Below are 25,733 nucleotides of genomic sequence, written 5' to 3' on the forward strand. Positions count from 1 at the left end.
TCGGGAAGGAACGGGGGAGAAGCCGATCTATTCCTCTGTAGGACTAGCGTACTACTTTGACCAATGACAGCAGGCTTCTCTTATCAGACCTTACACAACCATCGCGCTCTTCAACCAAGACGATATCACACAATATAGTTCATCCAGCTCCGCTCGCACCTACAACGCTCTCTCTCGCCAGCTGGGTTGCTATTTGCAGGGTTGCACGACACCCGGCCCGGACACCGCCACGAGGCACAGCGTCGTCTTCAGACCTCACATGACGAACGGGATTGTGACCCTCCAGCCTCAACCTTAGATCTAGGTAATGGCGTGTTTTTACGTAACCCACGGATTATAATAATAATAGAACCAGCACTCTTTTTGACTCCTCCATCACAACCCATGGCTTCAACACAACCTCCTTCCTCTCCACAGCCCCGGATCACCCCGCGCATCATCATCCATGGCGGGGCCGGCAACATAACAAGACAAACCGTATCGCGAGCGAGATATAATGAGTACCAGACGTCCCTGAGGCAAATTCTAGCAGCTTCCGCTGAGGTTCTGAACCGGCCCGGAGCCACCGCGCTCGATGTCGCCACGTATGCTGTATCGTTGCTGGAGGACGACCCGCTCTACAACTCCGGCAAAGGCGCGGTGTTTACTCGAGAAGGCAAGAACGAGCTGGAGTGCAGCATCATGGTATCGAACGGATACCGGAAACGTGGCGTCGGATGCATGATGCTACGGCATGTGAAGAATCCTATCAAGCTGGCGAGAGAGCTGCTCATCAGGGGTGAATCAGAAGATGGCGAAGCAAAGGATCATTGCCAGTATGCTGGCGCGTATGTGGAAAGTCTAGCGAAGAAGTGGGGACTGGACATGGTGGACCCGTGCTACTTCTTTACCAAGCGGAAATGGAACGAACACTTGAAAGGGCTGAAAGAGGAGGAAAGGCAGAAAGAGAAGGAGAGGAAGCTGAAGAGGATGATGCCTGAGATGAGTGACTGGGAAAAGACGAACTACATTCCTCGTGGAACTTGCGGAGCCGTCGTGCTGGACAGCTTCGGAACAATCTGCGTAGCAACATCAACAGGCGGCCTAACGAACAAGTGCCCAGGCAGGATTGGCGATACGCCTACCATGGGCGCTGGCTACTGGGCCGAGGAATGGTACGAAGATCCACCCGCGCCCAAACACCAAATGTTGTACCAACCAGCTCCCATTTCTCCTCTCGACAGGTTTTCTCGAGGAGACCTTCGCAGCTTAGTCGGCGACTGCGTGCGCTCCATCGGCCTACCAACCCCGACACCTTCAAGCACCTCTTCGATGGACATGGATGAGAAGCCTTCCCGAGTCCGCCACGCAGTGGGCATGTCGGGTTCCGGAAATGGTGACACCTTCATCCGCCTAGCAGCTGCCAGCACCACCGCCGCCAAGTCACGCTTCACTCCCATGTCGCTCACCGATGCCGTGGCTTGGATGACGGGTCCAGGCGGCGAACTGCAAAGGTCCGCTGGCGACCGCTGGGGCCGCTTCCATGAAGGAGTCGGCGGCATGATCGGAATCGAGCTCGTAGGCAACAAAGCAACGGTTATCTGCGACTACAATTGCGGCGGCTTCTTCCGCGCGTGGACAGAGGAGGATGGGGAGCAGCGGTGTCTAATCTTCAGAGAGGACCGGTATGAGAGCGGGCCGGAGGGATGGTTTAGCGACCAAGGAATGACGGCTATGTCTAATATTTTCAGTGCTTAGATGTGTGAAGGGGTCTGGTTTTCCGTTACTGCACGGCGAGGGCGTAAGCATAGAGCTAGGGCGGTGACCCTCGTTTAGCGCTGGAGTGAAAGGGATAGACGCATTAGAGCTTAATACTAATAATTCGCGCTGCCTCACGTCTGCCACTTGCTTCCGGCACGGCGCTACCCCACATCATCCACCAACGGACAAGGTCCGCCAGCGAGAAGCCAACATGGCCACTCCGACCGCGGTCACCAAGTATACCGGTCTCGCCAAAAGCGTCCTACTACAGTGCGTTTAGCACGTCGACATCACCTGCCTCAGTAAACAATGACTGACACACCCTAGTCTTACAAATAGTCCTCAAACCATCACAATTCAATGCCCATCCGCGCAATGGATTCTTCCTCACGCCCTTCTCGCCCAGCACGCCGACACATTCAGCAAAGTCCACGACGACATATGCCTCTCCGACATCTTCAGCGCTGACATTGCCACCGAGAACGCTTTCGAGCTCTTCATCGAATTCGTCCTCACTGGTAACTGGCGCGACCGCGGCCTCGCCGTGAACTGGCAGTCTCCCACTCTCGAGCTCGACGAGACCCTTCACGAAGATCAGCACGACCGCGACTGGAGAGTCAAAGCCTCCATCTGCGCCGCCAAGCTCGCCGTCGCGCTCAAAGCACGTCGCTTCCACGACCACGCCATGACGCAGGTGTACAATTACTTCTACCGCAACCGAAATCTGCTCCCTCCGGACATAGCCGACTTCGCTTGCAGCGTTGCTGGCTCGCCGCTACAGTCGTTTGTGTTTGATCTGGTTGTTGGGCATTGGGATAAAGATTCGGGGATCGTGGATAAGGAGGATGAGGGGTGGGAGGAATTCTTCGGGAAGTATGAGGGTCTGAAGGGTATGCTGGAGATGGGCCAAAGTAAGAATGGGTCGCTGAGAGTGAGGTGGTATATGCTGGGGGAGCCTGGTGAGAATGAGTTCTGAGCTTAGGAGGAGTCAAGCCAAAGATGCCTATCCCGAGACCCGAAGGTAGTTGCACTCCTCGCGTTAGCATAGCATAGCACCTTCCATCAAGCCCGGGTATGTCCCTGGATGATAGCCATTCTGCCTCTGAAGGTCGCAATGCGGCCTTTTCTTTTGCTGCGTTTGCCTACCGGTACGCTCCAATCTTTTATAAGTAGATTAGGCAGAATTAGATGGCTTCTGGTTAGGGCGCTCCTTCTCATCCTAAGGGCCTTCAGTCTGGACTTTACCTTCCCCGCTTCAGGAAGCCGAACCCTATTTCGCGACGAGTGTGCCCAGGTGTCAACCCAGTTGTTGTTACCTGGTATGGCCTGACTAAGCATCTACCAGCAGTCCAGCCCCGCTTAATGCAGGGAGTAGAGACTTCTTGAAGGACGTCGACAAGAAGAGGACGGTCTCCGGGCTCCACGTTGCATAAATGCCAACGCATCTGAGCAGCCCGAGCCTTCACCGAGCAGCGATGGCACCAAGCTGAAATGATTAAGCAACAAGGAAAGCTGACTTGGCAGATGAGGCGATGCAGCTCTGGTCGTGAAAGGCTTCAGAGGGTGTGATGCACTATGAGTTGCGGGGAAGACGGAGGCGAATGGATATGGTCGGGACGAGATGGAGAATATCTGCGGCGTCCAAGAGAAGGGTAGCGTGGTGACGTGAAAGTCGCGCACGCGCCCTCGTGTCCGTTGCCGAGCGCTCAGCCACAGACCCACCGCGTCATCCTCGTTTCGTTTCTTAGAAGGCTGCCTCCGTTTCTGCCGACCCCTCTAGGGCTCCATCATCTGCAGCCGCCGCACCTATCTCTCGCGACACTCTTTCACTACCCGGTGGTTACGAAGCGCTCCAAATGCCTTTCTCGATCAACAACCCCCTGCCCTCCTCCATGAGGAGTAAGTCTCAGCCGAGCCTCAAAAATCGTAGCATGACGTCGCTAACAGCTGAACAGGCGAGTGCAGGAAGGCGGGCAAGATTCTAGCATCCTTCGTAGACCCGCGACAAGCGTTCGGACCTGATAAGATCATCCCGCCGGCGGTTCTTGCCAATGCGAAGGTGCGTCTCAAACCCGGTTGGCCCGCGTTTCGTTTCTGTTGATGCCCAAGGTTAGATTGCTAACGGACTGAGACATATAGGGCCTCGCCATTCTTACCGTTTTCAAAGCCGGATTCCTCGGTACTGCGCGTTTCGGATCAGGCGTCGTCGTTGCTCGTCTCGCAGACGGTACGTGGTCTGCGCCCTCAGCTATCGGCATCCTTGGCGGCGGCTTCGGCGGACAGATCGGGTTTGAGCTCACAGACTTCGTCTTCATACTGAACGACGCGAATGCGGTCAAGACGTTCGCTCAGGCTGGGTCTCTCACGTTCGGGGGCAATGTGTCGATTGCGGCGGGACCGGTCGGGCGAAACGCGGAAGCCGCCGGAGCAGCGAGCTTGAGGAGCGTGGCCGGCATATTCAGCTACAGCAAGACGAAGGGGCTGTTTGCGGGTGTCAGTCTGGAAGGCAGTGGCATGATTGAGCGGAGAGACGCCAACGAGAAGCTTTACGGCAGAAGGTGGACAGCGAGAGAACTGCTAAGCGGACAGGTGGCCTCGCCGCCTGCCGCCGAGCCGCTGATGCGCGTGTTGAACTCGAGAGTATTCGCGGGCGTCGCTGGAAACGTGAACAGTGACCAGATGTACAACGATATTCCCGTGTACGACGACCGGCACGAAGATGTGGTCTGGCAGGGACGCAGGGGCTCGGCATACGGAGAAGGCGTGAGGACAAACCGTACGGGGTCTATGGGCGCTGCGGATGATCCCTATGAGTACCGCGACAGACCAACCCGGGCCAGTACCTGGGCGGACGATGTTTACGACCGTCAACCGACGTCAGCAGGCGGCATTAACCGCTCATTCTCAACCCGCGCCAATCCCAACGAGACTTTCGACCAACTAGATGGGCGCTCTCGGAGTGGCTCCGGATTTGATGACGACTACAGTTATAGCGATAAACCCAGGCCTGGTAGGCCTAGCGCTCCAAAGCCGGTGTTCAAGAAGCAGTCCATGGGTCCTGGTCAGGCAATTGCAAAGTTCACCTTTGATCCAGATCAGCCCGGCGACTTAGGCTTCAAGAAGGGCGAGATTATCACGATCATCAAGAAGACAGACGAGACCGATTGGTGGACAGGGAGGATAGGAGATCGGGAGGGCATCTTCCCGAGGTATGTTGACCTTTTTGGCTGATTTACCTGGCAGCGTGCTGACAGTTATAGCAACTACGTAGAGACAGTCGAGTAGACTCGACATTTCGAACCCAAGTCATATCGCCCACGATCTTTTCCGTACATGCCCTGCCTACCCTATTGGATGATACCTTTTTCTCACCTTCATATATACACTGTCAGCCAAAATTCTGCGACTCAACCGTGTTTTGCTCCACAATCCCACGACTCGAATCAAACTGCGTCTCATCGCGCTTGGATGCTTCTTTCAGAGCATAGCAAGGCGTCTAGGATATCCTGGCTTATTCGCGTCTTGGTCTGCTTTGGAGTACGAAAGAGGATGGCATTACCTAGATAGCTTAACTATGGGATACCTTTGATTTACTTCATCCACCACCGGCATTGAAACCTGAGGCTGCAATGACAGCGTGACAGCTTAACTCCATCTTATATCCGAACCATCGACCCCGCATCTGCCAGAATTCCATTGCGTTAAAGTACGGGTATCTGGTTTGCATATACTATATTCCGAACATCGGAGGATGCTCGCAGTATCCGAGAACCCACGGAAATGGTAGCCGGGGTACTGATAGGGAAGGTCGATAGGGCCAGCTGCATTCCCCCACTTACTATCAAGCCTCCGGTTACCCAAACGCCACCATTGGGCACGCCCCATTGCGTCTGTGCATAATAAATAGTGAGTCAAGCTCCCTACATCATCCTTCCAATCTTCCTCTCCAATACAGAAGCAACAATGTCTAAGTCGTGGGAGCAACGCGCGCAAGAGAAACGCGAGGCGATCCTCGCAGCTATTCCGCAGGAATGGCGCATCGAGAATCCTCCGCTAGTGGAAGAGCAGGTCGATGTCACGGGGAAATTCGTGCAGCAGTTTCTGAGCGAGAGGGAGGTCGAGATTACGGAGACGACGGCGGATGAGATCGTCAAGCGCACTGTGTCAGGGCGATGGAGCGCGGAGGAGGTCACGAGGGCTTTTTGCCATCGTGCTGCGATTGCTCACCAACTAGTAAGGATTCTACTACATCCACCCAGCTCGCAAAAGGGTTCCTAACACACACAAAGCTCAACTGCCTGCACGAGATCTTCTTCGACGCAGCCATCGCTTCCGCGCAAGCCCTCGACGCGTACTACGCCGCGCACAAGAAGCCCATCGGCCCGCTGCACGGCCTGCCCGTCAGCCTCAAAGACCAGTTCCACGTCAAGGACGCGGAGACGACGATGGGCTATGTGGGCTGGATCGGCACGTTTGAGGGGAAGACGGGGACGGGGAAGGAAAAGAGCTTCGAGAGCGAGATGGTGCGGGAGCTGAGGGCTTCAGGGGCGGTCCTGTATTGTAAGACGAGTGTCCCGCATACGCTCATGAGTGGGGAGACGGTGAATAATATCATTGGGTATACGTTGAATCCGAAGAATAGGAGGCTGGCTGCTGGCGGGTCGAGTGGCGGCGAGGGCGCGTTGATTGGGATTAGAGGGTGTATGTCTTTCTTCGCCGTGTGTGTTTCTGGATTTGGGAGACGAGACACTGACGAAAAGCAGCGCCCCTGGGCTTTGGAACAGACATTGGCGGCTCGATCCGTATCCCAGCCGCATTCAACGGGCTCTACGGCATCCGCCCCTCCACGGGCCGCATGCCCTACGAAGGCATGGCCAACTCCATGGACGGCCAGAACAGCATCCTCTCTGTTGTCGGACCGCTCGCCACCAGCGTCCCCTCCCTGCGCCTCGTCATCAAAGCCCTGCTCGCCCAGAAGCCCTGGCTCCACGACCCGCTCGTGCACGAGCTCCCCTGGCGCTTTGACAAAGAACGAGAAATCTTGGAACTCCTCGGTGCAAGCGGCGACGCCAGCAAAGCCGGGAAACTCTCTTTCGGCATCCTCCGAACAGACGGCATCGTGAACCCTCTCCCGCCGATCCGCCGAGCCATGGACATCGTGGTCCAAGCGCTCGAAGGCCTAGGCCATGAGGTCATAGACTGGAAACCCCCCTCGCACAAAACCCTCCTGGACGAAGCATTCAAAACCTGGGTTTTCGACGCAGGGACCGATGTGAAATCCGCATTCTCGCTCTCCGGCGAGCCCATGTCCGACCAAATATCCTTCTACGCGTCGCTGGCGAAGGAATACTCCGCGAGCGAAGTCGCCGCAACGAACGTGCGCCTGCGCCAGCTCAAGAAGGAGTACATGGAGTACTGGAACAGCACCGAGCAGGTAACGAGTACGGGAAGGCCGGTGGATGCGGTGATCTGTCCGCTGGCGCCGTTCCCGGCGGCGAGACCGAAGATGTACACGTATTATGGGTACTCGACGTTTGTGAATGCGCTGGATTATACGAGTGTGGTGGTGCCGGTTACGAATGTGGAGAAGGCGGTGGATCGGGTGGATGAGGGATATAGACCGATTGATGGGCTGGATAAGGGGGTTTATGAGAGCTGTGAGTGTTCAATTTTCTTAATGTCAGAGCCGTGATGTATTGGTGATGGTACTGTTGCTAGCGCGTACGTTGCTAGCGCGTACGTTGCTAGCGCGGATGGTTTTTGATAGAGGAGTCGTCAGCGCTGTTAAGGATGCTATATCGTCGCCAACGTGGTAGCTGATGATACTTTACAGATGATCCCGAAATCTACGACGGTGCACATGTCAGTTTGCAGTTGGTGGGGCGGAGATTGCAGGAGGAGAAGATGCTAGCCATTGCCGAATATGTTGGGAAGGCTATAGGAAAGTGAGTGGAGCTTAGTTGTATTCCTCCTCCTACTACTACTCATATATGCCTCCTCGCATTTTACTAGGAGCGAGGTCATCTCGTCCTAGCGGTCGTGGATGATCCATACAATAACAGCATGTGTACCAAAATGTGCCTAAATTCGCTGCTCCGGGAATCGTCCTCCGCCATTCTATTCAAGGTCCATCCAATTCGATGAGTATTGAGACTGAAATGCCGCTCTTTCTATCGCTCTATCGTATCAAACTGTGGCACTCCGCTCTACAAATCCTTCGCCATTACATACCCTTTTATCTGTGCCAGTGCTCTTGGAAGGTCGTCGTCTTTTTACCCGCGCGCCTTTTACCACATCTAGTCTTTGCCCAGAACCTCAGCCTTGAACCTGCCCTTCATTCCTGACTGCCTCAGGACATCCCCCAAACCGCACTTCTGTGCATCATTCAATGAATCGGGGTAATTGATTAACAGTGACACCCAGAGGTTTCCCCTTGACGTTGGACGGCTCTGTAGCGGTAAACCATGGCCCCAAACGATCTCGGTCCGATCAATTTGCGTTGGCCCGGGACATGAGAATCGGAACTTCGAACCATCAAGGCCAACGAGATTGCGCTCCCAGCCACAGAGCGCTTCACACAATGTTATTTGCAGAGCGTGTCGAAGATTGAAACAGAACTTATTGTCAGGCCATGCTATTCTCTCGAACAAAGCGTGAGGTTTCTAACAATGGTAAGTCATAAGCATCTACGTCAGCGTCATCCTGATGAATGGACTGACCTCTTCCACGATGAAGATTACGTCCTGCGAGCAGAATCCGTTTCCGTTGCCCCATCCTCTCTGGTGAATTCGGCTCTTATTTCCTTGTCCTGCCTCAATCCAGACTGCTTTGACCGTCCCCTCGACGAAGCACGTCCCGTCAGACTCATTATACGCCAGTCTTTTGATCTTAACTCTCTTCATCGCGCCGTTGAAAATCTCTTCAAGTGTGACAGGAAGGGGTATCTCCAATTCAGATTTCCCCTCTCTAGGGATCCACTGATATGGCAGTTGCCGGCCTAAGGTAGAAATGGACCAGGATTTCCGTTGAACTGCGGCGCTGCTATTTGAGTTCGGATCAGGCATTATGTGCTCGGGTAGGGAGTGGAGGGTTAAGTCCACTTCGAAGTCAGCATTCAGCTCTTCTGTGTCGCTTAATAATTCCTCGTTCGAGCTGATCACGGAGTCGGTTTTCTGAATCTTGAATTCCCTGGGCTGTTTCTGAGCGGTGATTGGGATTTCTGCTTCGCTCGCATGGCTGGATACAGATTGCTCGGCATCAGTAGGACTACTCGACTTGTAGCCGGTTTCATGATAAGCGCGTTCTTCTGAAGCCTCTAAAGGACGTAAGTCGGAAGCATTCGTTGCCGCTTTTGGGGCCTTGTTAGCTGTTTTGCGCCTCGGCTGGAAGCTCAGGTCTGGCACCACTGAGCTCTCCCCATCTTCGTCATTCTCTTCTTGCTCGGCTATGCCATTTAAAACGCTGGTGAACTCGCCGTTGACGCGGAGTCGCTCAAGCCACGCTGAGATCTCCTCGCGGTTGACCTCCACATCTGTCTCTGTGATGTTGTCGTCGACTAACTCCTGCTTTATCCAATCGTCCATATCTGTAAGCACAGACGGATCTCTTTTGCCAGCTCGAACAGCTTGATGTACGGAATCTAGCTTCTGTAGTATCTCCTCGAGCGAGTGTGCTTGTATCTCGGCACGGCTTTCGATCCTTCCCAATGAAACAGTATGGAGTCCGTTCAGGAAGCGTTGGAGGCGATCATTATGGGTCGCGATCTTGTTTCGGATATCCGCTTGTTTGCTCGCCCGAAATGCGAGCTTATCGCGAGCCCGGGGATTGGACCTTTTCAGCGACTTGTACTTAGCGAGCAACTTTTCCAACTCTCGAAGATCAGCACGACAGCTCCGTAGTAAACTTCCCAGTTCGTCTCTCTGTCTGGCGTCCGATCGATGTATGAGGGAGTTCCGATTCTCTATCTCCTCGTCCAGGGTGCGAAGGTGTGACCGCAGCAACTTCACTAAGACGGTTTGTCAGTTTCGGCCGCCGCCCGTAGCGAATCTACGTGTGTACTTACCATCAATCGTGATGCCCTTGAAGTCCTCCCCTGCATGCTTACTGACCTTGTACACGTCCCATGCATATTTGCTGACTAGGATGATATCTCCAGCGGAGAAGCCGAAGTTGGCCATCGGGAACGGCGACTGCACCGACTCCAGAAGACCTGTGGGAGAAGAAGGAAAGCAGAAGGAAGAGAACAGAAGGAAACATGACCGTAACCAGGCTTAAGAAGGCTGACCGGTGAGGTGAACAATTGCAAGGCTGAATCTCCATGGCGGGGTTGAGAGCTCAGCCAATGCGCCTGCCATGCAGGCAGATTACGCACCTCATGTAAGGAAAGAACATCAACTCCATCAACCCAGCCTTGGAAGGCGCGAGGGAGGCATCGCAGAGCAGCAGTGCCCGGGTGGATTGAACGAAATCATACATAAAAGAGCAAGGTCTGTGAAATCCTCTCCGTCTCTGAGTCCCAAAGGTTCCTGGGCTGGTGGTCCTTGCATCTTCGAAGCTCTTGCCCGGTAGAACAGTGCGATGTATCTGCAATGTACTTCCTCGCTATTCCGGCTCTTGCGAACCTCTCGTTCTTTGGGACACTTGGCTGGATGCTAACGACGGTTCAGACGTTGTCTTTCTGCCCTGCTCAGTTCTCCACACCTGCAAGGTGGAGAGTACGCTAGCCCAATTCGGAAGAGTGGGTCTCAACAAGGGAGAGCCCGAGCAACGGTCACCGAACTCCCGCTGCAACTCTAAATCGACCTGGGAATGACCTCATCCATGAAAAATGAGGCGGATCATGGAAAATGGAGATCAGAAGGGAATACGTCTGGCTTGCGATGGCACGACTCGGAACCAGTCGCGGGTGCCACTCTGACAATGCAGCGTCCTCGTGACATCGAAAATGCGGAAATCAAATACTGAGTTGAGAACGTTGAAGAAATACCGAAAGCATAGCGTACCACAGAGCTCCAGCTAATGACGAGAAAAGTCGCTTGCTTCTCCGACAATTGTCCCTGGTTCCATAAGCTCCCTCGAACATCGTGCATCGTGCGCATGGAAAGTCTCAGCCATCCAACCCCTTCCAAAAACGTAACGTACCTCAAGACTAGTCGCATGACCAATATTCCACATGCCACGTTTCCCTCATGCTGTCGACATCCGCTCAATAGTCTTGTATAACCCATCTTCGCTTTCCCGTCGCACAACAAAGATACCACCGACTTCGCTGCTCCTCAGCTCCTTACAAGCACGAGAAGACCGCACGACATCAAGAAGCGACGGACAACCATTACTACCAGCGCGCTTATTAACACCTCCAGATAAGACGCCTCTCCGACGCAAGGAACCGCATCGACGAGACGAACTCCTGCACCCCAGGTTCCGCCAGCACCACGTGCATACAGATCTGAAACTCCAGATCCCAAGCGTTAAGCTTAACTTTTGGGCCAACTCCGCGCGCCACCCCGCGCTCAATCCGACGAACTGAAACACGATCTCATCTCACGTCAACTCACGCTCTGTTTCCAAAAAAAATCGCCTCGGGGGAACCATTCATCGCGAACGTCTCCCGACGGCGTTGTTGCTCGGTGACCACACAAGGCAATCCTTCAGCCTTCGGGATCTTGCATCCCCAGCCCCCCCTCCCCTTTTCCCTTCTCGCCCAGTCCCGGGGGAGTCTCCCAACAACAGCAATAGCAATAGCAGCCTCGCGATATTAATCTCCGCGCTATAGAACCCCGAAATGCGTATTGTACCAGGCCTCCCCCGCCAACCAACCAACCAGATTCCTCCCACCGCGCAATCTCGCTTATGTAAAGTGCCTTTCCATTGCACATTGCACGCGACGACCTGCCCTCCCAACCTCAGTTAGGTACGCGAGGGCACGGGGAGCAGGTCGTCGCACGAAATTTCTTTCCTCTGCCAACAATCAAGGCGGAAGCAAACGGCGGGAAGTGGTTGTTGGTTCCCGACCCGAGACCGGCAGGGAAATAGCGACGGCGACTTCGCCGCCGCAGGATTCGGCACAGCATATTTTGCTGTTGAGTGAGCGGGAAAGCCGATTCCCGGCTTGGTCCGTCTGCTGTGATGAGGCGAGGAGGAAAAATTGGTAGAGCGCTTGGGGTTAGGAATATTGGATTGCGGTGTACCGCTGTGGATCGTCATTAAACGGGAGCAATCCAACCAGACGACTACGACTCAGTGTGCCATTTGCAGTGTAACCGGTAACCTCATCAGTGCGCGCTCCTTTTGCGCGGCGCACACAAACCATGGTACGGTGCAGAGCACAGGACACGAAAACAGGTTTTGGCTTGCAATACAGCTTCAGTTATTGCTATCTTCTCTCTCACAGGCTGAATACGGAGAGAGCCAGGCCTCATAAACCAGAAACGTCCTTGTCGCACCGCTACCACAGAATGAACCATCTCGAGAAAGTCTCCCAAGCCTGATGATGAACAATAGCAGTGCTTGCTGGTCTATAACGCTCTTATTCCGTTCGCCATGCTTAGCTTCCAAACTGCTTAATCCCTCCAACCTAAACCATAGAACAGAAAGCAAAGGGGTAATGCAGAAAAAGGGGGTATCTCCAAACTCCAGCTCCACCAGAGAAGACGTTGTAGAAACAGAAGATCGGGAAGGGGATGGATATGCCAATTGAAGCAACGCAGACAACAAAACCAACCGAACAAGTTCGGTATGTGTGCGCATGTAGCAGGTGTGTGTTTGCTAAGCAAGCAGCGACGAGTCCCAGTCGCGCGCCGACCGAATCGTGTGTCCAACAACAAAAATGTTTTGAGGGGGTGTGGTTTAGAAATTAGAGTACCTGACACAGGTATACAAAACGGGGTAGACTCGGCAACAAAAGGAATGTGGATATAGCTCCCCGGGCTCGGACCTCATCAATCGTAAGAATCTTCGCAAACGATTACAAGGCAGTATCCGGATACTAAGGGGTGGGAATGTACGGAGTCGAAGGGGACAAAGTGCTAATGCAAAGAAGAAAGGAATGAATGTACCGAATGTACCGAATGAAGGCGTAAAAGTGGGTGAATGGCATCCTCATGACACGTAAACTTTGGGGTCCTGGTGCGCTCAATGCTAGGCCAGGCGCTTCCTAGAGTATGCACAAGCGCGCGGAATCATAGACAAGCACCAGTCGATGATGCTAGAAGCGGAAGGGATTCGCAGAGAGAACAAGGCCGCCTCAGGACGGTCAGAGGGCCAAGTAGCCGATGCCGGCGGCGAGCACGGCGACGAGCGCGCTGTTGATGCTCATCTGCGATGCGGCGCCGGGGAACTCGGTGGCAGAGGGCGCGGGAGAGGAGGGCGCCATGGTGCCGGTCGGGTAAGGAGCAGTGCTATTGCCAGCGGAGTAGACTGGCGCGGTCGGGACAGAAGCGTGGATGGTAGTCGTAGAGTTTGCGACGCTGCCGGTGGGATAGCCAGACATGGTGACGGTGTTCACCCTGTAGATGGTCGAAGTGACGTAGACAGTGGCATCGTATGAGACGGTGTCCTGGGCGAAAGCGAAAGCCACAAGGGCGAAGAGGAAGACGACGACCTGCTGGAAGGAGCGCATCTTGCTGGAGGTGTGCGAAGTTCGGTGGGGTTGCCCAGAGCTGACGAGGGGTCGGAATGCGACTGTTTCTCAAAGCGCGGAATTGTCTAGCGACGACGAAGTCGGGTGGCTTATCGAAGTGAACGTGTCTGAGGCTGCGACAGGCGAGCGATTGTCTTGGAGCGGTGGTGACGTTGGTGTTGCGATGTCTGAGCGAGCGACGGGCGGGACGCGATGTTGCTATGCAGCAGTGTTTGTTGGGGTTGACAGAGAGTGAATGGAAGTGCAATGAGCGGATGCGCGAGGCACTGCCTGGGAGCGAGCTGGTAGTTGTAAAGGAGTGACTGGGTTGGACTTGTTGGAAACAACGGCGGGTTGGCTGGGGCTGGACGGGCGTTTGGGGGAGCAATGGGGCACACGAGCCTTATATGAGGCGTAATCTCCCATGCGCAATTTCCCGGCGCTGCTAGGTGCTGGGGTCGTGGCATGGCGCTAACCACCGCGCTGGGCGGGCTCTCGGGTACCTGGCAGGGCGCAGAGATTGCCTCCGCCGCGCGCGCAGTAGTCGATCGCTGACGCTGAAATCTCCGGCTGACAGCATCAACTCCAACGGTTGCTATCGTGACCTGCGCCGTCCGCGACACGCACGGGACCATCTGTTTGTTCCCCAGATCCCACTTTTCCTCGCCGCTGCTCCGCGACTGTGCTCGGCACGCTGAAACGGCGCCAGCAAATCACTCGCGCGGTGCGCCGTCGGCCCAGCACCCATGCCCGGCGAGTGTGACGGGCGACTCGGGCAAGATGCCTCAGGCCCTCTTTAGACGTGGCAGGCTCAGAAACCTCTTCTGTCGCGGCGGGGCACAGCGGCGCACACTGCCCAATCGACTCCGCGCGAGAGGAAAACCCTGACAACGTGTTCGCGCAAGAAAGCGCGCACTGTCGCAACACCTTGGCGTCTGACGGCTGCCTCAGCCACTCGCGGCCCTCTAAACTTGGTGCTCTACCGTCTATTCTTTCCAGCTCCTTTGCGCCGCAATAATCAGCAGGGTGCGAACGTATTCTTCGTGACAAATGGAAACTTGGAAGAGGATTGCTTGAAATTTGGTGCTTGAAGAGGAAGAAATTACCATTACGCCGGCCTGGCCTGCTGTGGTGATTGGCTATAGCCCACCCCTGGCCCTATTATTGCGACCCCCAACCCGCCGTCCAGTAAATGCACCGTGATGGAATTGGCCCAATTGCCAACATCCTCTCTGCCCAGAAAATGCGGTGGCCGTTGAATATCGTACAGTGTAAAAGGCGAGTGCCGCGTTGAGCTGGCCCTGCATACCGTCGCAACCAGTGCCCCCAACCGCATGCAGCCCAGTCGCCTAGCTCTTCAACTTAATCGCAAATACACCCCGTCGACCCCAACGCCTATAGGAGGCATCGCGAGCACCGAGGACAAGCTCTCGTCATATCGGTTGGGACGGCTCGCTTCGTTCAGTCAAGCTTCTTCGACACGTGTCAGACGTCCATCAGTCGCCTTCGACCACCTCGCTGCTCTCCCACAGCCGCCGACAGATTTCTTCTGCCTCGTTGCGGATTCTGCCGTTGTCACTCTCGAAACTTTGCCTGCCTTCAAGGTCGCCATCGTCGCGACTGCGCCGCCCGTTCTCAAAGCTGACTCGCGACCGCCGAGTGCCTGAGCCGTCCGTTTCATCGTTGAAACTTGTGCTCAGGCTGCTGCCGCCGTGCACGGTAACGAAGCCATTGGTACCCGCCGACCTCGGCACGCGAGTCTTGCGGGGAGTTCCAGGAATCTGCTCAATTCGTACGATTGCATCTGCGAGGGGATTGCGATACCGTCGCACAACGTCGTATTCGACCGCAACGTGATTGAACTGGTGCTGGAGGCGAGGATCGAGGCGTCCTTCATTATCTCCAGTGTACGTCATCCCCGAGTGGAGAAAGGTGGGACCACCGGTCCGAGGGAGAATAACGGGGACCAGCTTCTGGGGTTCAATGTTTGAAGAGGCTCGCTGAAGCAGTAGCTTCTGCTGTGTCCTCGATGGCGGCAGGTCAGTCGGTGTGCTCGTCCCCGACCGGCGAGATTGCGCTTTCGTAGGTGTGTCTTGACCTGCGACGTTTGGCATAGATTTGTTCCTCTTCGTCTTGTCAAGCTCGCTTCCTGCAGCCTGCGGGGAATTGCGCGAGGGCAAGAAGCTACTGTTGTTCGGTGTCCCAGCTGAGCCGTCTCCGTCCATGAACCGCGACACCAAGTCCCTTCCAGGCGTATCGACCAAGGTCGAGCCTGCGCTCTGGCTCAGCTCGCGCGCATCCTGGTGGTTCGATACCACCGCCGCCGTGATTGAGGACATCTGTGGAGGAGGGTTGTGGTGCGAGCTGCGCTGGAGCAGCCGCGATGTGATCATGTCGGCGTCGGGCGGACGTGAATGGTGGTGGGAGTTGCCGCCGTTCGTCTGGCGTGGATCGCGCGTGCGGTCGGGTAGTATATGAGTGGCGCCACTTGAAAGCGGATGGATCTCGGGGTTGTCTGCCTCTGTCCGTGAACGTTCTCCCGTGTTGCCCTCGGCTCCTCCCGTCATCTTCTGTGGATCTAGTATTACCGAGTTCGAGCGTGTGTTCGACCGCGTCGTGGTGGGTGATTGTGAAGCGCTCTCTTCGGTCCAGCCGTCGTCCGGGCCCTCCTCGTCGTTCCCGACGTCAAAGTGGACGGTGGGGTGAGCGTCCGGTGACTGTTGGCGGCCTTTACCGGGATTCGCCAGCGAACGCTTCGGCGGTGCTATTTCGCTCTTTGATGATTTCAGTGCAGTTTTCGGCCCTCCCTGCCGCGCCAGGTGCCCGCTTGAGTAGTTCTTGCGTATCGCAGCGTGGCCGTGTGTGTGGTTAGCTGCCTTCACAATGCCGCCAGACGATGCATTGCGTTTGAAGCTCGGGCGCGGGCTGCTGGGCGCGGAAGTGGAGTTGCCAGAATGGGAGCGCCGGTGGTGTTTGGCCGCGTTGCCATCGCCGCCATGGGCCTGGGTAGGTTTGTTCAGCTTATTGAGATTCTTGCCAAAGGATGCGTTCCTCTGCATACGGCTGCCGCCAACGACGTGCTGGCGCGGGACCTTCGGTGCAGCTCTCTGGTGGGTGTCGGACGGCGACTGCGACACCTGAGAGGACGTCGAGGATTGTCTCGCCATTGGGGGAGGCCGTCTCGGCTGCGAATGAGCGTCGGCAGAAGAAGAAGCCATGCTTACTTTTGACCGCGTGGCTGCGTCCTGGGCAGGTGAGCTGCGGTGCAGGTAGAGTGCGTATGTAGATGTCTTCGGCCGTGAGGACAGCGGGCGGCCAGCGGGTCAGCGCCGGGAATCGAGCAGCTAGCGCAGATGTGCTGGTGTCGCCGGTCGCATCGTCAACGGGCCTGGGGCTCAATTGCGCGAATGTGGGCGGCGGAGGGGCGTTGTACAGTGTCTGCCACGTTGGGCCCAATGATAGTCGGTGGTGATGGCAGACGTGCGTCTGCCAAATCACAAAGAGCAGGCGGTGAAAGCGCCCGAGCGGCAGCGACGAATTCGGCTGACCGCGGCCCGCTCCTACCCTTGGCGTCGCACAACCTCACCATCACCGTCTTCGATGCATAACGACTTCATCAAGGGGATTTGGCTGGTCTAATTCCTGCTTACAGATCTCAACACTGTTTGATAGTCCTTGTGGTCGATAACATTTTTGCCACTCCTCTTAGAGCGCCAGCCGTCTCCCTCATCCAGGCCGCCCGGAGGGAGTGGGTATGGAACTTGATAGATTATGCACGAGGAAATCGACTGAATAGAATGCCATGTAAAGGGAGCCTTCCGTTTCCAACTTTTGCTCCTCGGTGGCATCGCGCCGCTCGTAAGTATGTGCATCCTATGGACATCCTGCGCTCCTTTGCTCTCTTCTGATACCATTTCCATCTCCTTCTCACCCGTTCACAGTCGCTCCCCTTCGGCCCCTTTTCTTCGAATATGTCTTTCTGGCTGTCCTGATAGCCGTTATTTCGCGAGATAGGCCTTCTGCGCCAATCTTCTGAGCTTTCCCTTCATGCCCCGACGCTGTGCCGCCTTTTGTTGGCTAATCTGTCTCTGCTCCGGATTCATACCATCGATGCAACCGAAAGATGATGTCGAGTGGATAGAGGCGGGACGCGACCGATAGGATGGTGGAGGGGGCCCTGAGAAGTAGGTCGGGGCGTCCGAAAGACTACCCATGGAGTCCTCCCGTGGGATGTGGGCAGCTGCTGTTGCTGGCCGTAAATTGGTGCCGGCCCTGGCGGCCTGGCCGAATACAGCGTTGATGCGTCGCTCCAAGTTGCATTCCGGCTCACCGAACCTCGCGCTTGCTGGGCTTCCTCTGCGCAGAGGTAGACTCAACTGGGACCCTTGGCCAAGCCCAAGCCATCCGCCGGTAGGCGAAGTTTGGGTAGAAGCGGCTGCCGTTGCAGGTCGTGTTGTGGCGCGGGAAACAGACCCCATTCTGGTGAGGAAGGCTGGTGGAGATCCCGCCCGTGTTTCTTCATACGGTACAGCTAAGAGTGGTGTCGACATAGACCGCCTATTCAGCTTCTTCTGAACGGCAGCACGCTGCGACGATGTTCGCCGGAGCGATGGCATTCGAACCTGCATCTTCTTTGCACGGCGGCAGAACGACTTGAGGTGCTGACTGTGGGATGTGGACGGTCTCTCTATGCCCTGGTGCCCTATTGGAATGGCGTACTGGACGCCAGTGGTCTCGGTAGCGTCGGTGTATGGCCCCTCCCTCCAGTAAGATAGACCCGCCATCAATGGCGGTGAGGGTCTGTTCATGCTTGCGTCCAACCATGCATTCACCTCTCGAACGACGCCAGAGTCTGGTCGTGGCGGGCGGGGCGGAGGCCTGTGTGCCTGCTCGAGAGGTATCGGGGGTGGTATCGGTAGTATCACACTGTCTGTTGAGGAGGCAGTTTGCGGTCGCTTTAGGGACATCTGCCTGCTCATCTCGACCTTCTCGTTGCTCTCCTTCCTTTGACGCGACGACGGTCTCAGGATGTGCCGTGTGAGCCAATGCTTTGTCGTCTCCTGCGTTTCGCTTTGAGCGTGCGGGAGGCCAGATGATATCTTCTTAGTAGTCTTTGCTGTCATGACGACTGTCGTTGGAGGAGCTGTTTCTGAGGTAACGAAGGTCTTGTGATGCCCAGGGTAAAGGTGTTGCAGAAGGTTAGAGTGTTGCCCGGCCGAAGAATCAGGGCGTCGAAGCGCACTGTGACGGAAGGTGAAGGTGAAAGGTGACTTTGGGGCAGTCGCAGCGAAAGGCCCCAACAACTGGTCAGTTTGCAAAAGGCAGTCGCGCCTGCCACTTTGGGGATGCAAGTTAACATCTCGTCCACCGGGTCTTTACTGAGACCTGAACTGACTCTTTCAACAGCACGATCGCGGCATCATGGTGTCAGTCGCGACACACGAACCTACTAATTAGACCGTATGGCACTTTTTGACGCACCGGTAGACGGTAAAGGCTTCACTTCACCGCACCTACCTATCGGTCTTCACCGCTGCAGCTTCCGGTCGAAGTCCAGTGTTGCTGCCTCCCTCTCTCTACTCCCCACCATCGAATTCTGGCACTAGAGCGCCATGCCCCGCCGAAAGCAGAGATCTATCGGCACACCATCGCGCGCACCCCCTGAGACCGACGTCGAATTTGGGTTATCAGATACAGTCCTGCAAGCGTAGGTCACTTCTGGCGGCATTTGTACTCTGCTGATTTCAGGAATACAGGCTTCAAGGCCCTTCTGTCGCAGTTCAGGCAAAATCTTCGTCATGGACGTTACCACAGGAGCTCCTTTGCCGCTATTCGAAGTATTTCAGAGATATCCTCCGATGTCAGTCTGAAATAAGCCTTATCAGGCTCCCTGAAGAGTGGGATCCAGAATCCTTCTCGCTTTTCGTCGAATGGGTACTCAGCGGACTCTACCGGAAACGCAGTGGCTACCTACGATGGGATGTGGCGAACCTCGGACGGCCGATCGAATCTAACGAAACGTACGATGACGCTGTGGAATGGGAACGTAAGGCTTGTATATGGGCCTGGGTTGTCGGATATCTACTCGAGGCGCCGGAGTTCATGAACTATGCCATGCGGACGATCTTTCGAATCTGGATGGCCACAGTGGACGACCACCATTACAATGACACCTTCTTCCACCCTCATGCAGGGATATACGCCTCTAAGGAATGGGGCGATCGTCCGTCTGCCCTTCGCGACTTCGTCCACAACTTGGTTCTCATCAACTGGGGTGATGACTCCAACTTCGACCACGGAGACAAGACATGGTTGAAGTTCTTCAATGAGAACCCGGAGGTGAGAGACGATGTTCTCCTGAGTATGGCACAAACTTCCGCAGACCGCTGGAACAGTCGAAGGGACCAGCTCAAGCTCGAAAAGTATCTGGTAGATGAGGATTTAGGCCCGGAGATCAAGAAGGAAGAATAGGTCGTTAACGGTGCCAAACACGCATCTGATATCCGAAGCGTTCATCTACTTTGGATAGTCGGCAACATTTGGGACGCTTGTTGAGTTATACACATGTTTAATCAACGGTCAGAGTGGCACTATTGTGGATTCTGGCACCGACTCCTCCTTTTGCTACTTTTAGTTGGAATTAGCGAAAGCCATTGAAGGTATCCCACGGCAGTTATAGTCAGCCCAAAATTTCTCCAAGGCTTCCGCTTGTTGGATGTATGGATATCAGTTGAAGCTGCCTAGTGTCATGCTCCCGCGCCCCGCAAGTGGCGGTGCTTCACCTCGTCTGTGGTTCCACAAAGACTTCCTACCCGAGCCACTCATGCATCGACTCACTTCGACTCATCCTAAGCTAGGACCACGCAAGCTCTTGGCGCACCGTATTCGTCAGCCCACCACTCTTCGGTGGCGCTAGCCTTTTGTAGTCCCTTCCCTGTTTCTACGGTTTGTATATCAAGTTGCAAGATCACCTCACAAACATCTTAATGCCATACAGACCGTACGCAGTACATACGAATCCTTTCAAGTCTCTTTCGATTCAACACCCAGCAAAGATTATTTGACGTTTTCCCCCATGGTGCGAAAAGGGAAGGAGACAGCCGTGCCCGAGGAGCATCCCGGCGGAGGACATATTGCGGTTACGGCGCAGCAGTCGCGGTATGCGCTGGATGCCGTTGATGCGCCGGCGTCGAAAGAGGTGAGTCTTTATCATCGTGCCTGGGTTGGGCCCTAACTCGATTAGATTCTTGTGAAGGATCTCTCCATAAGTGTGTCGAATCGGGAACTTCTCAGCCACGCGAATCTTCACTTGGTCGAAGCCCGGCATTATGTCCTGGTGGGGCGGAATGGCACAGGGAAATCCACTCTACTCGAAGCGATTGCCGACGGCCTGATCCCTGGGATCCCGTGGAGTACGAGAATTTTGCTCCTGGGCCAGGCGCGAGAGGCCGAGCTTGAAGAAGAGCTTGGTGGGTTGAAGTTGGAGGATGAGACGGCGTTGCAGCATGTCGTACGGAGTGATCGAGTAAGGGAGCGGTACACGCGGGAAGCGCGGATATTGAGCGAGGCCGTGGAGCACCCGACCGACCCGATGGCACCGGTGAGAGCCTACAGGAAGATTTATCATGAGCGGTTAGCGGTGCAGTTGAAAGAAGCACATCGCATCGCCGAGAGAAGAAGCGGGGCAAGAGGGAAGCAGGCCAGGAAGGAGCTCATCAAAGCCGAAGAGCGCTTCGGGGAATCGAAGGCCATGCTGGAGCAGGATGAGAGTGAGATTGGTCTTACGAAGCTGAGCGAGGAGACGCATGCCGCTGCGGATATGCTTACTAGCGTCCAATCTGCGCTCGAGCTGATGGATGCTTCGGAGGCAGAGGTCAAGGCAAGATCTGTCCTTCTGGGCTTAGGGTTCAAGGAGGATCGGATCGACAAACCCTTCTCACAGCTATCCGGAGGATGGAGGACGCGTTGCGATCTTGCATGCGCGCTCTGCCAGTACGCCGACGTTCTGCTGCTCGACGAACCTACCAATTTCTTGGACCTTCCATCAATCATCTGGCTACAGGATTACATCCGCAACCTCACGGGAACCACGGTGCTCATCACCACGCACGACCGAGACTTTGGTGATGCAGTGGCGGAGGAATTGATCATCCTTCGACATCAAACCCTCGAGACGTTCCGTGGCAATCTCAGCCTGTATGAACGAGAGCGCTACAAGAAAGCGCGCTACCTGACCAAGATGAAGGAGGCCCAGGACAAGCAGAAGACACACATGGAGAAGACAGTGGCCAGCAATATCAAAGCAGCGCGAGAGAAAGGCGACGACAAGAAGCTCAAACAAGCTGCGTCCCGGAAGAAGAAGCTCGACGAACGAATGGGTATAGAAGTGGGTCTGAAGGGAGGCCGATTCAAGCTCAACCGCGATCTTGGGGGATATTTTCTCAACAGAAGGGCGGAGATTGAGATTCCAGACTTCGATCCATCGGTCAAAATGGCCTTTCCCAGACAGCCGCCAGATCTGCGGTTCCCCGGCGCGCTGGTGAGCCTCGAGAAGGTGTGCTTTGCCTATCCGGGGAGTAGGAAGGTACCTGTCTTGACTGATATTACCTTAACTATCCATCCGGGAGAGAGGGTGGGCCTCGCAGGACTCAATGGATCCGGGAAGACGACCTTGGTATCCCTCATTATGGGTAGTGGAGATGATGCTGCAGGAGGCCTTGCACCCACGTCAGGCACCATTACTCGGCATTCTCGTGCGAAGTTTGGCCGTTTCTCCCAGCAATGCGTTGAGGAAATCAATGCAATAGCTGCGGCTAGTCCGAAGCTCACGGCGCTGTCGCACTTGATGGAATACTGTGGGAGCGAAATGGAAGAGAAGGATGCAAGGCAGATCCTGGGGAGCCTGGGACTACAAGGACAGGTGGCATCAGACGTTCCGCTCGCGTTACTCTCTGGAGGACAGAAGGTCAGACTGGCATTGGCGAAGCTCCTGTGGCCTCCGCCGCAGTTACTCATTCTGGACGAGGTCACGACGCACTTGGATGCGGATACGATTCTGGGCCTAGTCAACGCATTGCGGGAGTACGACGGTGCGCTCTTGGTAGTCACCCACGACAGGTACTTCATGAGGTACGATTCCAGTAAAAAGCGCGATCGACCCGGGCATTAACAAAGTTTATAGGACTGTGGTGGAGGGCGAGAGCCCGTACAAGCTAGCGCCAGGGGCGCACACGGACGAGCAGCCCGAAGAGGAGGATTCCGACGACGAGGAAGCAGGGGCGCCTGCGGGAACCGTTTATCGGCTCGTCAAGGGGCAGTTGAAGAAGCTGGAGGGCGGCATGGAGCAGTACGGGGAGATTGCCGAGCGCGCTGCGGCGAGGCTGGGCAGGAGACAGGTGAAATGAGCGTCAGCACGGCACCCGCGGCGAGTGTTGATGGGAAAAGGCGATGTCCAGGCCGGGGGACGTGTTCTAAGGTTCCCCCCAAAGTCTTATATGGCGCCCGGCCCAACCGCCCTCGCGGGTGGGACGCCTCCCCGTACCGAGCAGGGGCGCGCCGCGGGCCTGAGCGTGCAAATCCTAGGGGGAGCTTGGGCTAGCTGAGCACCCCAAATCTTTAGGGGCACCAACGGTATTGACGACGAGCGCGTCCTCCTTTTGACAGACAATTTCGATTCCATGACAATGCTCTCCCTTTGCATATACCCGACCGTTGTCATAATTATGCCTTAGCTGCCTCTCGCGCCTTTTGGAACGCTGCCGTGAGCTTGATTGTCCCTCGTTTCCGAATTCCGATTCCCGCCTGCCGTTCCGCGACGCTGTGGTGGACTCCTGAGCTGGCCATGACAGAAGCTCAACCTCCAGCTCCAGCTCCAGCCCAACCTCCGCCCCGCGACACCTCCGAGCCCGCCGACCCCTCGCAGCCCCAGCTCAAAGCGCCCAAGGACAAGCACTGCCCGTTTTGCGGCCAGGCATTCACGTCGAGCAGCCTCGGCCGCCATCTCGACCTCTACATTCGCGCGAAGAACCCGAAGCCGGCCGATGGCGTGCACGTCGTGGAGGAGATACGCAAGATCCGGGGCGGCATCACACGCAGGCAGGCGAAGGGCTCCGTCAAGAGGGAGGGCAGCGGCACGCCCGCAAAGAAGCACTCGGTGACGGGCGATGGCTCGCCGTCAATCGCGCAGAGCCCAGACGAGGACGACGAGCTGCCGGAGCTGAGGCCGGCGAAGCAGAGACAGCAGTTCAAGGACGTCAGCTGGGGCGGGCCGAGCACCGCTGCGCCGCGGGCACTGGGCGCGAAGACGCCAGAGGTGAGGAGAGAGGTGTCCCGGCAGATGCAAAAGGCGGAATTGGACCAGCGGCACAAGCTGTCGGTGGACCAGGAGACGGCGAGGGCAACAGAGCTAGCTTTGCGGGAGCTGCTGCGGAGCGTCAGGGAAGCTAAGTATGGCGGCACTATCACCGCGGATTCATTGGAATGCACACTAACCCTCTCAGCGCGAAAGCCACGGGCCAAACCCTGTTCGACTTCGACCCGTACACTCTCAACTTCCCCAGCCTCTGCCTGCAGATACTCCCTCCGCCCTCGACCCTCTTCTCCCCGACGCCGTTTCCCACAAGCGAGTCGTGGTCCATACAGCCGCCTGGCCAGAAGCAGCTCGAGGCTCTCAATCGCCAGGTACGCGAGCGGTTGCTTGCACACCAGCGGCAGAAGCAGATAAATCACGCCTATCCCTCCTGCTCGCATTCGAACCCCCCGTCTGGCCGCAATTCTCCGCTCCCGACGCCGCCCCTTTTCGACCCCGACCCGCAGAAGCTGTTCTGCCATATTGCGGATGCATACAATCATTGGATACACCAGCCAGACAAGGCGCGGCAGGAACACTGGCAGGTGGAAGTCCTGCGGTCATATGCGCGCGCCAACCATCTACGGCGGGAAGCGGAGACTAGCCTGGAGAATGCACGGCGAGAGATTGAATATCTAAAGTCGAATCGAAGGGCATCAGGAGGGCCGGAGCTCTCCCCGATCAGCTTCACGCTGGGCACGGAGACGGTCAAGGAGCTGGGCAGGCATGGCATGGACTTTCGAAACTGGGACTATGACCGCTTGATCGAGAAGTGGAAGAGCGTCGTCAGAGAAACTAAGAATGTGGCGAGTGGTCTGGCGGCACAGAAACCACTGCCAAATGCACCGTCGAGGAGTTGTTCAATGGCGAGCATACCTGCGCAGCCCTTCACCAGCATCAATACCAGTGCTGCTGCACCCAACGTCAAGGTGGAATCGACGCCGTATTCAGCGCCGCCGACTACAATTGGCACAGAGCTCGGCAGCGATCAAATCGATGCTGAAGGCGAGGATGACGATGCAGACGTAGACCTCGACGTTGTACCCGCTTCGCAAGACGTCTCCATGGACAACACGCCTCTTCACGGGCTTCCGCATCAACCTACGCCCATCCACCCAGCACAGATGCACGCCCATCTTCAATCGCAGGCCCATGCTCAAGCCCAAGCACAGGCCCACGCACAGGCACAAGCCCACGCTCAAGCACAGGCACAAGCTCAGGCGCAAGCTCAGGCATGGGCCGCCGCCCGACAGCACATGAATCGGAGTCGAAACCAGCAGCATCAACAACAACACCATCACTCGCATCCACAGCTATCCCCTCATCCCTCGCATATGGGCTCTGCGACGAACAGTCGCCGAGCTTCTGCCGTGCTTATGGATGCCCATGCCATGAATGCAGGCGGGATGCTGCCTATGGATGGGATCGAGAACCATCAAGACCAGTTCCTGAGAATGGATATGGGCCTTGCGACCGGGTTCGTAGGCTCCAACGCCGACACAGTATGAGGTCCGTTGCAGCCTAGGGGGTTAACGTTCGCTTTGCATCTTCTCTTCTGTTCTGCTCTTCTTCCTTACTTTGTTGCCTTATACCCCATTGCATCATGCATTTCCACTTCATCCATCCGACTTACTTCGGGCGGCTTTTGTCCTTCTTACTCTTTATTAAGTTTCGTGTGGAGCGGAGCTGTGTCATACCTCTTATACCCACTTTCTTCTGTTATACCCCTTTTACATGCGTTCAGTAGCCTCTAAGGCTCTCTAGATATTTCGTCCTTCGTTGGATACCATGGGTGGTGGCTTTTGCGCCGATTGGTTTGCTTTGTCTCTTTATACGAGGAGTTCTGGGTTTCGGCTTTCCCTTTGTTGGATAGCGTGTGCTAGAGATTGTGTTACTTCTATGGGAGCGAGGCTGTTCTATACCATTGATGCGTTATGTCTCCGTTTTTGGAGATGGTGGAATATAGCGGATGAGTAATATGCGTCTCTTGGTTTGTAGAATGGAGACCTGTGGGACGAGAGCAGC

At 55.8% G+C, this 25,733-nt stretch overlaps 10 protein-coding genes across 10 annotated transcripts; 6 read left to right on the forward strand and 4 right to left on the reverse strand.

Moving 5' to 3' along the window:
• Positions 1 to 34: 34 nt before the first annotated feature.
• On the forward strand, positions 35 to 1,884 carry BU26DRAFT_299254 (N-terminal nucleophile aminohydrolase). Its single transcript, XM_033821756.1, has one exon. The coding sequence runs from the start codon at positions 385 to 387 to the stop codon at positions 1,735 to 1,737; it is 1,353 nt and encodes a 450-aa protein (XP_033685307.1). The 5' UTR covers positions 35 to 384; the 3' UTR covers positions 1,738 to 1,884.
• A 67-nt stretch (positions 1,885 to 1,951) lies between these two features.
• On the forward strand, positions 1,952 to 2,716 carry BU26DRAFT_564165 (uncharacterized protein; the record flags this gene model as incomplete). The annotated part of the gene is made up of 2 exons (XM_033833258.1): positions 1,952 to 2,010; positions 2,068 to 2,716. The coding sequence occupies 2 exons, from the start codon at positions 1,952 to 1,954 to the stop codon at positions 2,714 to 2,716; spliced, it is 708 nt and encodes a 235-aa protein (XP_033685308.1).
• An 880-nt stretch (positions 2,717 to 3,596) lies between these two features.
• On the forward strand, positions 3,597 to 5,025 carry BU26DRAFT_425468 (DUF500-domain-containing protein; the record flags this gene model as incomplete). The annotated part of the gene is made up of 4 exons (XM_033823628.1): positions 3,597 to 3,639; positions 3,696 to 3,799; positions 3,880 to 4,949; positions 5,001 to 5,025. The coding sequence occupies 4 exons, from the start codon at positions 3,597 to 3,599 to the stop codon at positions 5,023 to 5,025; spliced, it is 1,242 nt and encodes a 413-aa protein (XP_033685309.1).
• A 634-nt stretch (positions 5,026 to 5,659) lies between these two features.
• BU26DRAFT_518716 (amidase) lies at positions 5,660 to 7,802 on the forward strand. Its single transcript, XM_033828883.1, has 4 exons — positions 5,660 to 5,973; positions 6,030 to 6,441; positions 6,504 to 7,397; positions 7,574 to 7,802. The coding sequence occupies exons 1-4, from the start codon at positions 5,704 to 5,706 to the stop codon at positions 7,687 to 7,689; spliced, it is 1,692 nt and encodes a 563-aa protein (XP_033685310.1). The 5' UTR covers positions 5,660 to 5,703; the 3' UTR covers positions 7,690 to 7,802.
• BU26DRAFT_550481 (uncharacterized protein) lies at positions 7,643 to 10,366 on the reverse strand. Its single transcript, XM_033832056.1, has 3 exons — positions 9,803 to 10,366; positions 8,460 to 9,745; positions 7,643 to 8,402 (listed from the first exon to the last, which is right to left on the reverse strand). The coding sequence occupies exons 1-3, from the start codon at positions 9,915 to 9,917 to the stop codon at positions 8,037 to 8,039; spliced, it is 1,767 nt and encodes a 588-aa protein (XP_033685311.1). The 5' UTR covers positions 9,918 to 10,366; the 3' UTR covers positions 7,643 to 8,036.
• A 2,288-nt stretch (positions 10,367 to 12,654) lies between these two features.
• On the reverse strand, positions 12,655 to 13,379 carry BU26DRAFT_299302 (uncharacterized protein). The gene is made up of 2 exons (XM_033821758.1): positions 12,798 to 13,379; positions 12,655 to 12,676 (listed from the first exon to the last, which is right to left on the reverse strand). The coding sequence occupies exon 1, from the start codon at positions 13,358 to 13,360 to the stop codon at positions 12,995 to 12,997; it is 366 nt and encodes a 121-aa protein (XP_033685312.1). The 5' UTR covers positions 13,361 to 13,379; the 3' UTR covers positions 12,655 to 12,676; positions 12,798 to 12,994.
• Positions 13,380 to 14,856: 1,477 nt separating this feature from the next.
• BU26DRAFT_424574 (uncharacterized protein) lies at positions 14,857 to 16,578 on the reverse strand (the record flags this gene model as incomplete). The annotated part of the gene is made up of 1 exon (XM_033823574.1): positions 14,857 to 16,578. The coding sequence occupies one exon, from the start codon at positions 16,576 to 16,578 to the stop codon at positions 14,857 to 14,859; it is 1,722 nt and encodes a 573-aa protein (XP_033685313.1).
• A 780-nt stretch (positions 16,579 to 17,358) lies between these two features.
• On the reverse strand, positions 17,359 to 18,483 carry BU26DRAFT_530667 (uncharacterized protein; the record flags this gene model as incomplete). The annotated part of the gene is made up of 1 exon (XM_033830974.1): positions 17,359 to 18,483. The coding sequence occupies one exon, from the start codon at positions 18,481 to 18,483 to the stop codon at positions 17,359 to 17,361; it is 1,125 nt and encodes a 374-aa protein (XP_033685314.1).
• Positions 18,484 to 18,972: 489 nt separating this feature from the next.
• Positions 18,973 to 20,035, forward strand: BU26DRAFT_550484 (uncharacterized protein; the record flags this gene model as incomplete). The annotated part of the gene is made up of 2 exons (XM_033832057.1): positions 18,973 to 19,067; positions 19,117 to 20,035. 2 exons carry the CDS (start codon positions 18,973 to 18,975, stop codon positions 19,829 to 19,831), a joined length of 810 nt encoding a protein of 269 aa, XP_033685315.1. The 3' UTR covers positions 19,832 to 20,035.
• Positions 20,036 to 20,435: 400 nt separating this feature from the next.
• Positions 20,436 to 25,216, forward strand: BU26DRAFT_504664 (P-loop containing nucleoside triphosphate hydrolase protein; the record flags this gene model as incomplete). Its single annotated transcript, XM_033826787.1, has 5 exons — positions 20,436 to 20,558; positions 20,604 to 22,489; positions 22,542 to 22,706; positions 23,024 to 23,806; positions 23,860 to 25,216. 5 exons carry the CDS (start codon positions 20,436 to 20,438, stop codon positions 25,214 to 25,216), a joined length of 4,314 nt encoding a protein of 1,437 aa, XP_033685316.1.
• Positions 25,217 to 25,733: the final 517 nt, after the last annotated feature.

The sequence above is a fragment of the Trematosphaeria pertusa genome, assembly GCF_010094035.1.
Source record: "Trematosphaeria pertusa strain CBS 122368 unplaced genomic scaffold BU26scaffold_6, whole genome shotgun sequence".
Classification (NCBI taxonomy): Eukaryota; Fungi; Ascomycota; class Dothideomycetes; order Pleosporales; family Trematosphaeriaceae; genus Trematosphaeria; species Trematosphaeria pertusa.

What these genes read in the sequence shown, in the direction of transcription:
- BU26DRAFT_550481 (XM_033832056.1), bottom strand. Translation starts at nt 9,917, where the DNA reads ATGGCCAACTTCGGCTTCTCCGCTGGAGATATCATCCTAGTCAGCAAA. An exon ending in CAAGGGCATCACGATTGATG is followed by an intron (nt 9,746 to 9,802) that starts GTAAGTACACAC and finishes AAACCGTCTTAG; the next exon opens with TGAAGTTGCTGCGGTCACAC. An exon ending in TAATCTTCATCGTGGAAGAG is followed by an intron (nt 8,403 to 8,459) that starts GTCAGTCCATTC and finishes TACCATTGTTAG; the next exon opens with AAACCTCACGCTTTGTTCGA.
- BU26DRAFT_299302 (XM_033821758.1), bottom strand. Translation starts at nt 13,360, where the DNA reads ATGCGCTCCTTCCAGCAGGTCGTCGTCTTCCTCTTCGCCCTTGTGGCT.
- BU26DRAFT_299254 (XM_033821756.1), top strand. Translation starts at nt 385, where the DNA reads ATGGCTTCAACACAACCTCCTTCCTCTCCACAGCCCCGGATCACCCCG.
- BU26DRAFT_518716 (XM_033828883.1), top strand. Translation starts at nt 5,704, where the DNA reads ATGTCTAAGTCGTGGGAGCAACGCGCGCAAGAGAAACGCGAGGCGATC. An exon ending in CTGCGATTGCTCACCAACTA is followed by an intron (nt 5,974 to 6,029) that starts GTAAGGATTCTA and finishes ACACACACAAAG; the next exon opens with CTCAACTGCCTGCACGAGAT. An exon ending in TAAGGGGGTTTATGAGAGCT is followed by an intron (nt 7,398 to 7,573) that starts GTGAGTGTTCAA and finishes GATACTTTACAG; the next exon opens with ATGATCCCGAAATCTACGAC.